This window comes from Lycium barbarum, chromosome 2 (genome assembly GCF_019175385.1).
Source record: "Lycium barbarum isolate Lr01 chromosome 2, ASM1917538v2, whole genome shotgun sequence".
NCBI classification, from domain to species: domain Eukaryota; kingdom Viridiplantae; phylum Streptophyta; class Magnoliopsida; order Solanales; family Solanaceae; genus Lycium; species Lycium barbarum.
In genome coordinates this window covers 125,593,909-125,607,021 of record NC_083338.1, presented here as the reverse complement: position 1 = coordinate 125,607,021, position 13,113 = coordinate 125,593,909, and the positions used below count along the sequence as shown (strand labels likewise).

The 13,113-nt window shown below is 37.9% G+C and overlaps 1 protein-coding gene across 3 annotated transcripts; it reads left to right on the top strand.

The window, feature by feature from the left end:
- The first annotated feature begins 5,904 nt into the window (after positions 1-5,904).
- On the top strand, positions 5,905-12,219 carry LOC132627103 (protein ROOT PRIMORDIUM DEFECTIVE 1). 3 transcript variants are annotated; one of them, XM_060342215.1, is made up of 3 exons: positions 5,905-8,013; positions 8,137-8,194; positions 11,547-12,219. In XM_060342215.1, the coding sequence occupies exon 1, from the start codon at positions 5,969-5,971 to the stop codon at positions 7,877-7,879; it is 1,911 nt and encodes a 636-aa protein (XP_060198198.1). In that variant the 5' UTR covers positions 5,905-5,968; the 3' UTR covers positions 7,880-8,013; positions 8,137-8,194; positions 11,547-12,219. The 3 variants fall into 3 exon arrangements, with proteins under 3 accessions (XP_060198198.1, XP_060198199.1, XP_060198197.1); XM_060342216.1 differs by lacking the exon at positions 8,137-8,194 and having other exon boundaries at positions 5,905-7,936; XM_060342214.1 differs by lacking the exon at positions 8,137-8,194.
- The last annotated feature ends 894 nt before the right edge of the window (positions 12,220-13,113 follow it).

The following is a 13,113-nucleotide window of genomic DNA, read 5'->3' as shown; positions in this document are numbered from 1 at the left end:
TGTAATATCTTTTCCAAAACAAGCATGTCACAGTGAGAAGAACTAACAAAATTATTAGTGTCGAAACGTTGTCCAAGGAAACACATCAAATAATAAACTTTCAGTTGAAAACAAGAATAGTAAAAAATGTGCAGCAATGATTCAACAATGATAAAATATTTTCCACCAAAGAACATATTTGATTGAGTGAGACAAAGGTATCCAGCAAGATAATAGACTCCTTCAACGAACCATAACCAGTAAAAAAAAAAGAGGAAACAACAATGGAGTTCGCCGGAAAGAAAACAGAGCTTTGCGATAGCTTGATTTTTTTTGTTGAAATCTGGAAAATGACAAGAACATTAGCGGAGAAAAAAACATATATACACACGTATGAAAATCCAAAAAAGGAAGGATATCACCAGGAAACTCAAGAGCAAACAAATTTGGAGTTTTCCGATCTGCTCGTCGGCACTTAAACAACGAAGGAGAAGAAAATGAAGGGTTTAGGTAACGGGCTACTGGTTGGTTGCTCCGCAGTGGAGCTCGTCGAAGCTCTAATGGAGTACATCGGGGATGGGCCTGCTCGTCGGCATGGGTAGTGAGGTGACGACGTGGCTGCGGTGAAAGAGAATAGGATGAGAGAGATGTAGAGAGGAGGAAGGGAAGGAGCAGACTGGGAGCATTGGCATTCATTGTTGACAGCTCCAGTTCATCGGAGCTAGAAGCTCCTCACCGGAGCAGTGATGAAGACGAAGGAGAAGCAAGGGGTGTCGGTTGGTTAGTGATGTTATGGAGATGGAGTAGCGTTTGGGAGAGAGGGAGGAAGACGAAGTGGGGAGAGAAGTGGCGGGGAAGAGGGTTGTTTTTGGGTGCGTCGGAGTTCACCGGAGCTCAAAGCTCCGGCGGGGAGGGGCGGCGGCTAAGAGAAAAGTGGGGGAGAAAGAAAAATGTTTAGGGTTTTGGGGAGAATCTGAAAATTAGCCCCCTGTGTGTGTCCGTATGTACCCTATCTGTGTATATTCTTCTTTTGTTTTCTTCCCAATAATTATGGGGACCACCCCAAAATATTACCCCTTTTTCCTTATAACGTGAACAAATCCTACTTTTTGTCCAAAAAAGAATAATGAAGTCCCCAATCCATCACCTCAATCAACTTTTTTTTTTAAAAGGTGACGAGACCTTGACTTGATCGAATTTTACTCTGCGTTTAAAAATTGATTGCTCCGATTTTCTCTGAACTGGCGGGCTGCACTAAAAATATAATTAATTAATACATGTATAAATAATAGCTTAAGTATAAAATATAAATATTAATGTGCAAGATATAAAATGTATTGCTATAAAATTAAGAAACAATTATTAATTGCACGAAAATGGTAGTATTGCGCTATACATGTGAAAAATAATAATTCTTAAAAAATGACAATAAATTGATAAAATTTCCAAAATAAGGACAATCATCAATAAAATATATAAAAAATGTAAAAATGTATTTCGTGCTCTTTAACGAATCAGGGCCCCCCAAAACGTTAATTTTAAGCACGTCGAGCCAAAATTAGGTGTCAACACATATAAAACTCACCAACATTTTACCCGACCCAATAATACCAACCAAATTAGTTTCTAGCCAATTGACCCTTAGGAATAAGCTCAGTTCACAACAATACTCCCGCCCTAAAAAAGAACCTTGTCCTCAAGGTTCGAGTATTGCAATAAAATTAAAGAATAAATGTCGACGTTGTATAGCACTTGCGTTACACATTTTTGTCACTATCTGTCCCATAGCTTGATTCCATATATCTTCAGCAATTACCAATGCTCTCAATCCACACATGATTGCTTCGAATAAAACTGTCCAATTGATGTGGTATCCAAATGATTCCAATTGCAAATCAGTAAAGATGTCCAATTGATGTGGTATCCTAGACACTAGAGGAAATGCACTTAGTTTATCCTTAATTACCTAACTCAATTGTACAGCCATGGAACTTGGTATTCCCTCTACTAAATATGCAGCTCTACCCCTCAATTGACAGGATGGACTATAGATAGAGGCCAGGCACTCCTCCAGGAGAAACCATACAGCTTTCTCAGATGGTATGAAGTAGAAAGGTAAGTCCATAACACTTGGGTCTCTCCATCGAAAGTCTCCTCTGATGAATAAATCATTATGTAGAGCAAGTGACCACCTCCCAGCAGCATGGTATATGATATAATGACCTCTCAATCCATCCCAAGAGCTAGAAATATTGTTTGGATCAGCAACACCATATGCTATCAACGTCGGTTTCACCAAGATAATTCCATCCACCAGGTTAAATGTTTGCAATGGGTGCCAGGAATCCCCAATAAAGCTTTGTAGCTCAGTCTATGAACAAGTTGCAACTACGGAACATATAATTGAGCCCAAACTTGAACTAGTAATTATCGTTGGATTAAACTTATGCTCTGCCAACACTAAGACCCAAACAAGCTGCAACAGGTACTTGGCTTGCAAAAAATTGTTCTCGACAAAGATGCTGTCAACGTGACAACTCTGAATTGTCTGCAAAGTCTGGTGACATGAGGCAAGCTGTTGGTCCGTGGTATGTGGTGCAAGTTTCTCGTCATCAAGATATAACAGTTGGCGAAATACGCTCAATACGCCAGATGATTTCCTTGACGGACCCAGTGAGGAAACATGAGATATTGATGAAGAAGATACAACAGATTTCATAGGGGAAAGAGAGACCACCAAATCATTTAACACATCATCTAAACTATATGCCACAATAATTTTGGCAACAACTAAGAATCCATTGATACATGTCCTCCAAAAATCCTCTATCACCAGGTTATCAAAAACAACAGAAATGGCATCCATTAACGGACCACGAAACATAGCAAACATATCATAATCAAGATAAGGACCAGGATAAAAAAATAAGATACGACGAAGTAAGCCTTGATATATGAACTACATCAAACATAGCAAACAAGAGGACATCATCTATGTTGACCAGAATATTTAGCAACTGCTCCAAATATCGTGCAGCAAATGCCTCGAGCACCCCGTGTATTTTCTCCTCCCTACCAAGATCTCTCGATTTAGACAATTCGAAACCAGGAAGATTTTGCTCCTGCCCAGTATCAACCCAATTACAATAATTCCACAAGGTTGACATAATGAACCTATCATGATCCAAATCGCCAGAAGTAGCACAAAATACAGAATTTCTTGTAACTCTAAGGAACATAGTTTGTAGACTAGATCCAGGATCAAATGGAAACTCTAATCTGAATTGATCAAGTGGAAATAGATGCAAAATTAAGATAAGTGCAGCATGACCTATACCTCTGTTTATAAGGTGGTCGTATCTGCAAGTTGAAAACATACCAGACATCTCCTCCAAGCATTGGGCTATCCCAAGTCCATGTTGCATATTACACATGACAAGGTCTCCGAAACTAGAAACTATAGAACCAATCCATAATGGTATCCCTACAATTGCAGTTTTTCATTTTCAATGTTAATAATATCCTCTTCCTTATTATTGCCTTCATTTTCAACAACAATAGCATAGTCATTAACCTCATCACTCGGAGCGAGAGGATACTCAGGATCGTTAGGAAAATGTGCCTCAATAGTATCTTTGGTCATTGTACGCACCTTGTGTGGTTCCAGAACATCTTTAGACCAATTGGAAAGTTCATCGTGCACCTTGGGTGCCTCGTTGCTGTTGTATACAGATGGCTCAACAAAGTCTTGTGGCAAAGGGAATTCCACCTCCTTTTTGGTTTCAGCCAAAACCGAGTAACAGATCACTTCTTTCACTTAAGTAGCCAACATTTCAGCACCGTAATTGTTAATTAGTATTGATGCATTCTCATCACCACCCTATGGTTTCACGACACGTTGTTTCAACATGTACATTAATATCATGTTTCCTATCTGACTTTTCACCAAACACCTTGTGCGCATGGGTATTGCTTTTGCATTCTGATGAAACAACCTCAAAACAACTTGGGTACTCAGTCATGGAGGGTACCTGCCAGAGATTGGCCAAATGACCTTCCGGCGATTCGAGATGTCGTTTACGGAAGCGAATTAACACTTTCTCAGTAAAATGTTCCCAATCTACCAATTGTTTGTTCTGGAAAAGCCATTGGTACCACATCAAAGCTTTCCCGTCGAAATAGGACGAGGCGAGAGATAACTTGTGGTTTTCTGCAATTTCGTAAAAGTCAAAGTAGCGTTCAGCCTGAGAAATCCATAATTTAGGATTCTCGCCACAGAACCTCTGGAATTCTATCGGGGTAGGTTTACTCGTTGCAAGATTTCCAACCAAATCCTGTAACATTGAACGAATTTCAGCAAGATCCTTCAATCACGAATCTTTCACGCCCTTAATTGAATCTTCGATTGTTCGAGATATTTGGTCCTCCAGTGAAGACCTCTGGATGAAAGCACTAATGTAAGGAACTCAAATCCAATATAACAGTAACCAACTTCTCAACTATATTAATAAGACTAAAGTTATTTTACAATACAATAACTCAAATGGTAAAAGCCCCAAAGGAACATACAAAATTGAAAGTAAGAATAGGGATCGATAGACCGAAGAAGGGAGATGATGAGATACACATACTGAGAAGGGAGATGAGGAGAAACAGACTCTTGACTCAACAATACGCATAAAAACTACTCGTTCTAATCTATCTCTTTATAAACAATTTGCCAATTGGGTCTGGATCCCATATAAAACTCACCAACATTTTATCCGGTCCAATAATACCAACCAAATTAGTTTCTAGCCAATTGACCTTTAGGAATTAAGCTCGGTTCACAACACAAGGGACCAAAGAAAAACTCTCAGGTGCATTTCTCCTTGCTTTGATATGGTGAAGCCTATAAAGGTATAATGATTGGCTAATAACAACAATATACATAATGCAATCTCAGAGTCTTGGAAAGGAGCGTGTACACGGACTTAACATTAACTTTAGTTTAATATTTATATGTCGACATTCTTATCACTGAACATGTTCTTGTAAATACCCTGTTACCTTTATATGTTTTGCTCTACATACTGGAGTGGTTTGACTGTAGTATTGAAACAATTAATTTTATAATAAAATTTCGTATAAGATAATATAGTGTTTGATTGGCTCAAATTAATTATTTCATAACTAAAGTTAGTGTTTAGTGGTGATATTAAATGCTGTTTGTATTAAGTTATGCAAGAATTGATGTATTATTTTATGCAAGATATGATGTGTGTTAGGAAAAATCGTATAGTATTAACAAAAAACAATTGAAATAGAAAAACAATAAAAAATAACTTATCGGATTAACACTGCGTCGTGAAAGTAATCATGATTTTGAAAGCGATTCGACCCGATTGTTGTGCAAATTGTTTAAACCAATCGCTCCCCAAGATTCCACGGCACCCAACAAAACCCCAAAAACTTAAGGATGCTCAAGTTGCATTTCTTGGCATAACCTAAGGACGATCTTTGCAATAGTCTTTCTTATTCTTCTAACCTCAAAAGTCCCCCTTAAACCCTTGCAAACAACATCTCCCAAACCCCCCAAAATCAGCTAAACGCATTTCCTCCTCATCCGTCGAATCCACCACCACTAACAGCGTCAATAATGACAACCACTCTTTGACAATGCTCTTTCCATCAAACATGTCAGAGACCGAACTCTAGATAAATAAAAATTATAATAAAATAAACCTCTAAATGTGAGCTTTCGCTAATTTCATTTTTTCTTCATAATTTCTGTCAAATCTAACTGATAGAGATCAATAAATATTTGATAAATATTACATAACTTTTAACAAACTTAAAAGACCAAAACTATTTAATGCACATTTAAGGGGACTGTTTTGAACCTAACCTCAAACATAAGATACCATTTTTATCATTTTCTCACCTCAAAATCCACCCTTAAACCCTTGCAAACAGCCACAACCTCAAAAAACCCCCCAAAATCAACTAAATGCATTTCCTCTTCCGTCGAACCCAATACCACCGCCAACGTCAACAATGGCGAACACTCTTCAACGACACTGCACTTCCCATCAACCACGTTAGAGACCGTGGGCTCGACCACGTTGTCGAAAGAGAAAAAAACCTTAAACCCCTTCTCCAAATCAAGAATCTCATCAAATCTGAACCTTCAAAAACCATTCCTTTAAACGTCATAACTCAGTCCAAAGATTCACTACAAATCCCAATAAGACCCATTGAGTTTATCAGAAAATACCCTTCAATTTTCCAAGAATTCTTTCCTGCTGGCATAAATATACACCCCCATATTAAGTTAAGTCAAGAAAGTCTCAGTCTTGATGAGGATGAAGAGTTGTTTTATCAAAGTGTGAGTTATAAACAAGATGTTGCTGATAGGGTATTGAAGCTTTTGATGATTGGTAAGGTTACTAAGATTCCTTTATGTGTTCTTGATAAGCTTAAATGGGATTTGGGTTTGTGTGATAGTTTTGTGAAAAGTGTAGTGCCAGAGTTTCCTGATTATTTTCAGGTGAGTGGTAGTGAGTCTGTGTTGGAGTTAGTTTGTTGGAGTCATGAACTTGCTGTTTCTTTTATGCAAAAGGAAGTGATGAAATGTGAAGAAAATAATGAGGATTTGTTAGTTAAGTTTGCTTTGAAGTATTCGAACGGGTTTGAGGTGGATAAGAAGTACAAGAAATGGGTTGATGAATGGCAAAAGTTGCCATATATTTCGCCGTATGAGAATGTGAAGAACCTTCCTGCTAAAAGTGACGAGGCTGATAAGTGGGCAGTCATAATTTTGCATGAAATTCTTAGTCTTTGTGTCGGGAAGAAGGCGGAGAAAGATAGTTTGCTTTTGATAGGAGAGTGTTTGGGACTTCGTTCGAGGTTTAAGAAGGCATTAATGTTGCATCCAGGGATATTCTACGTCTCGAGTAAGAATGGTATACATACTGTGGTATTGAAGGAGGGCTATAAAAGGGGAATGTTGATTCAGAGGAACCCGTTGATGGAACTGAGGTATAAGTATGTTCATCTCATGAACAAGGTGATGGAGGATAAAAAATCGAAAGATATGCAGCAAAAAAGTAGTAAGGATGTGAAAGAAGGTGATGCGAAGGAAACTGATGATGATATGGAAGAAGAAGAAGCAGAAGAGGACGATGATGAGGATGATGAGGACTCTGATGATGTGCATAATGACTACAATGATGACGAGGCGGAAAATGAGGCTAGAGATGTGAAGCATAGCCAAAGATTAAACTTGAGGACAAGTGTTGATGATAGGAAGCCTAGCCAAAGATTAAACTCGAGGACAAGAGATGATGATAGGAAGCCTAACCGAAGATTAAACTCGAGGACAAGAGATGATGATAGGAAGACTTCAGCAACCTCTCCGATGACGTTCTCGGGAAGAAATTCCAACAGAGATGTGGAAAGAAAATCAAGAAGACCATCTCGGAGAGCAGAAAATAATAGTGAGCAAGATGGTCGAACAAGATATGAGGACAGAAGAAGTTCCAACAGAGATACGGAAAGAACATCAAGGAGATCGTCTTGGAGAGCAGAAAATAACGGTGGGCAAGATGCTCGAACAAGATATGAGGACAGAAGAAGTTCCAACAGAGATATGGAAAGAACATCAAGGAGATCGCCTTGGAGAGCAGAAAATAATGGTGAGCAAGATGCTCGAACAAGATATGTGGACAGAAAGCTTCCAATAAATTCAGCGAAGACTTGGGCAGGAAGAAGTTCCAATGGAGACAAAGAAAGAACCTCTCGATCTTCTAGGAGGCCGGAGACTAATGATAATCAATATGCTCACCGAAGATCAAGTAACAAATTAGATCCTCGTAGAAACCGGGGAACATCTGAACAGAGGAGGACCTCCACACCATGAAAAGCTATTTGCTCTGTGAAGGCAGTGCAACCATAGGCTTGCTTTTGATTGTTTTAGGTTTGTCATTTGTCACTCGCATATGCTGCTATAAGGCTGTAACAACATATTGCAGAATCTTGTCTCATCATATTTTGGTAATTTAAGTGGATTTTCCTCTGTGATTCTTAATTGAATGATGTGTATAGACTTTATTATCATGCTTCTTATTTGGTTTCAAGCATGATGTCTCACCTGATGACTTTGCCTACTCTCTATAGGCTGCTCTGTATAGGCTTACGTGAATGTCCTTTATCTTTGTTGCGGTTTCTCAAGATTGTAAGTCATCCTCCGATTAAGTCTTGGATTTCTTATACTCCCTCCAGTTCAAATTAAGTGTCCACTTAGCTTTTTTTACACCCCTTAAGAAAACACTAACTCCTATAAGAAAATAGGTATTTTGACTAAACTACCATTAATTAATAAGACTCTTGCCTTGAGTAAATAGGGGCAAATCTGGAAACTTAAAGTTAATTCCTTCTTGATTATGTAAGTGGACACTTATTTTGGACCAAAATAGAAAAGCTAAGTGGACACTTATTTTGAACCGGAGAGAGTAATGGTTTGAACACTAAATAGATCGATGTGTCGCGTGTTATTGATGTCTAATAAGTTAAGACACTTTTCATCTCCTTAATGAGTTTGGTGTTCTATTTCCTTCAAAAAGTTATCTCTCTTTTGTGAATGTACCCAATCTGCTTCTGTGTTATGGATATGTTCGCAGTTATTGCATTTTAACCTAAGTTACTCAGACTCTTCAGAATTGTTGCCGCACCCGTGTCGGATCCTTCAAAAATACACTACTTTTGAAGGATCCGACACGCACCCGACGACATTTTAGGAGAGTCTGAGTAACTTAGATTTTAACCCATTAAGACTTTGCTCATATGATCAATCATGGAGTAGAAACAAGCACATTTCTTGTGGACAAGATACAAAAAAAATACTCCCTCTGTTTTGATTTGTTTGTCTTAGTTTGACCGGGCACACAGTTTAAGAAAGTAAAGAAGGCTTTTGAATCTTGTGGTCTTAAACTAAAGATATGCATAATGTACCAAAGTTCCCTTTAATCTTGTCGTCTTAAGCATGCCATGTGGGATGTTGAAATTAAAGAGTTGCCAAATTAGGAAAGAGCAAATCTTTTTGAAACAGACTAGAAAGGAAAGTAAGACAAACAAATTGAAACGGAAGGAGTAAGGTTTAGACAAACAGATTGAAACAGAGGGAGTAAGGTTTATAGCACATAGGTGTTACTCTGGAAATGTTATGGACACAAAACATGCAGCTTAGCAATTTATCGTGACCATATGATAAAAGGCAAATTCTAGTATAATTTTAACATCTAATTCTCCCTAGAATTGATAACACAATAAGCACTGACCTTTTCTCTAAATGCAGTACAAACGCCCATCAGGTCCTTTTTAACTTGTTTAGTTACTTTTGCTGCTTTGTTAATTCTTTTTGCATCAATAAAAAATCAGAAAGAGCTTTTCTATCCCTCAAGCAAAAATATTGCTTCTGCTCGTATGTGTTTCTCTATCTCAATTACTTTGAAATCCTTCCAAACCATTGATTTTCAAGTAGAATGGTGAAGCGTTTAACCTTAAGCGAGGGCAACAAACAATAATTTTCAGCTGAAAGGTATCATCAGTTTTCTGGTTTAGGCCAGTCATTTAGATAAAATTTCTAGAAAGCCTGAAGAAGTTGAATTAGTGCAAAAATTAGTAAAATAGTTTAATCCTAAATTGAAGGGTGTTTAGTGAGGAAGAATTAGTTAATGTCAGGGATAGAAACATCTATTAAAGTTCAGTGGAGATAAGGCAATGGTGGATTGAATGACATGTATGTGCAGTTTGTTCTCATGACAACTATAATGATGCATCTGTGGACACCTCAAGGATGGAATTTCACTTTCAGAAGGCAAATCAATGATTGGGAGATACAAAGAGTGGCTGATTTTCTTAACATACCGGAACAATTTAAGGAACTTCGGATTGGAGAGGATGTTTTCTGGTGGTTGGGGAATGACAAAGGAGTGGTCAAAGTTAGTTCAGCCTATTGGATGATGAATCAATCAATTCAACAGATTACCAACTGCCCTGGAAACACATTTGGAGACCCAAAACCCCACATAAAGTTTGTTGCTTTGTGTGGCTTTTTGCCAAAGAAGCAGTTCTTACACAGGATAATCTTACACAGGATAATCTGATGAAAAGGGGGATAATTTTATGCTCTAGATGTTTCCTCTGTGGAGAAACAGCAGAGACAGTTAACCATTTGTTTCTACACTGTAAGTTTACACAACAGCTTTGGAGAATATTTTTAAATCTCAAAGGTATAGCCTGGACCATGCCTGGCAAGGTTTCAGAGGCTCTAAAGAGTTGGGAAGAGGCAGGATTACAGGCAAAGAACAGAAACAGATGGAGAATTGTCCCTGCTAGCATATGGTGGGCAATATGGAAGGAAAGAAACTCCAGATGTTTTGAGAGTATAGAGAATGGAGTGCAGATGATGCTATTTCCATTATTGATGTATTAGATTCAATATAGGATTAGAATAGTAGAGTCTTGGAGTACTTTTGTAGATATGGTTTCAGTACAACCTATGTACTGAAACCATATGGAATACGATACAGTTACCAGTTTAAAAAAAAAAAAAAAAAAAAAAAAAGTCTAATGTTCGGCATCGTGTCTGTATGTTACCAACAGAGTTAAGAAAAATGAGTAATGCCTTCTAAAAAAAAGAGCATTGACCTTCTTTTAAATGTTGAGCAACTACAGAGCAGGTCTGGAGTTAAGTAAAAAGAAATGCATGTGGGAATCCTATCACTGTTGTCTTAACAACTGTTACCTTCTTCGTCTTCAAAAATAAATGTGGCCTTAACTCCGTTAATGTAAAATTGGCCAGATCCTTGAAGTTCATTCTCTCAGTTTGATTTTTGATTTTATTAAGCTTATTGGAGGTGATTTTCTTTCATGTTTAGGGACTGCTTGTTTAACTGATGTGATTGGAATTATTCTCTTGCACTATGCTACTAACTCATTACAAGGACTATTTTAGGTTAAACTCATATGAAATTCTGTTGCTATGATGAACTATTTGGTTTATGATTTTAGCTTCGATATAGTCTTCAAGTTGATTGCATAAATGCAAGGTAAGGCTGCGTACAATAGACCCTTGTGGTCCGGCCCTTCCCCGGACCCCGCGCATAGCGGGAGCTTAGTGCACCGGGCTGCCCTTTTTTTTTTTATAGTCTTCAAGTTGATTGCATGACTCCAATTCATTTGAAAGCTTGTCATTAGTGAGGGATAATATAACGCATTTACCTCAGAGCAAAATGAACCATTTTATAATATTTTGCATTTGCATAAGAGTGAAATGAACCATTCACCTAAGAGTGAAATGAACCATAACTCCTTCATTTTTCTAACTTTTGGACCTTTGACCCTTGCTCATCTTTATCCTCTTAACTTTTGATATAGTAGTAGCTAGCTGCTTTATCTTTTTCTGGTTGAATAACATTGATAAAAACTATTAGCAAATATGATTTGCACATTGGGGTTAAACATGTTTATATTTTTGGCTGATGGGGGTGGTTTTTTCATTCCCTCTTTGATTAATGCTCTTTCAGGCTTTCTCTATGGGGTTGCAGCTAACTCAGCTATCCCTCTTTTCCGGAAGCTTGTTTTATACCTGGTGACTTCTTTTATGAACTCTCCAACTGCTCCAAGCCCGACCTCCTGTCCACACAAAAGGTTTGCACCATTGCCACAGACTGTGGTCGGCAACTCCAAAAAGGAAATATTGAGGATTATTAACTGTTTTTGCTTAGTAATTGTCCAGACCAACAACCAAACAACAAGTGAAAATGGTGCAGTATTTGTTGGAGCAGGTGATGATTGAGTTTTGTTTAAAGTCTTAACACATGCTCTGCTATGTTCAAGGATATGTCTTCTTTCTTCTGAGTGAGAGATTTCTTAGAGGATGCATCTCTTTCCTTTGGTGATTTGTCCTATTATCAAATGACTCTAGTTTGATCTTCATGCGTTGAGCTCTTCTTCAGATAACTTGGTTGCAAAATGATACTCTTACTGTTTGAACGTAAAAGGCACCCATAACTTGTTCCCAGTTTCTTTGAATTCTGGATTGTTTACATAGCACAAGGTTACGTTATCGGTGATTGAAGAAATTATATTTAGCCTTTATTACATTTTTACTTGCCTACTGTGTATCAACTTATTTGTCCTCTGTATGTTACAGGCTTACAGTTATTTCTTGTCAAGTAAAGTATCTGAAATTATGGATGGACTTTTTGTTTTATAAAGGATATGTTGTGATTTCTGTGTTTGGAAATGGTGTGTTTGCCTTTCAACTCTTCTGCTGAATCTCATTCTTATCAGTCAAATCAATGTCAGATATGGATCACGACCCTTTGCATCCCCTCACTTGATTGGTTGAGCATAAGATGATACTGAATTTTTGGCATGTAATTCTTTTCACTTAAAGTTCGCAAAGTAGCCGCTTCTTCAGTCTCATTCATTCATTCTAACATAATATGGTCATAAAGTTTGGGTTGTAACTTGATCATGAGTGAATCTGTTGATGTTTCCACGTTGTAAGGCTGGCGCCCTGCATGTCCTGGAAAAAATCATGTTGCATCCATGAAGTATGGAAAGTGCGATTCTTCTTTCCAGCACTTTCAGATTGATAATCTTTGCTTCAACAAGGCAAGCTTAAGAACGAACTGACAAATTTTTTGCTCTCTATTTGCTTGGAAGATTATGGTGGATGTTCCCATCATAGTTGTATCCTCTTTTCTGACCATTGTGTACACATGCACCCACGCACATACACATACGCACACCCACGCACGTACACGGAGTGTAGTGTGGTGGTTTATTTTAGCAGCACATGTTAAGCTTGTCCGCTAACCTTCTGACAAATTGATGACGAAGCTGAAAAGCCAGCTCTAATGTTATTCTGTGTATGTATTCTTCATATTATGAAGCCTTTTGCATCAACTTTGAGTTTCTTGTGGATGGAATGCAAATTGATGACAGCAGGGGGTGGATTTGGAAAGGCATTGAAATAGAAATAGACCAGAGTGTTGGTTGCAGGGACCACCTAATTAATTATAGATGGATATTGTGCATATATCATCACTATTGTTGAAAGGTAAGTTCTGAAGGACATAGAAT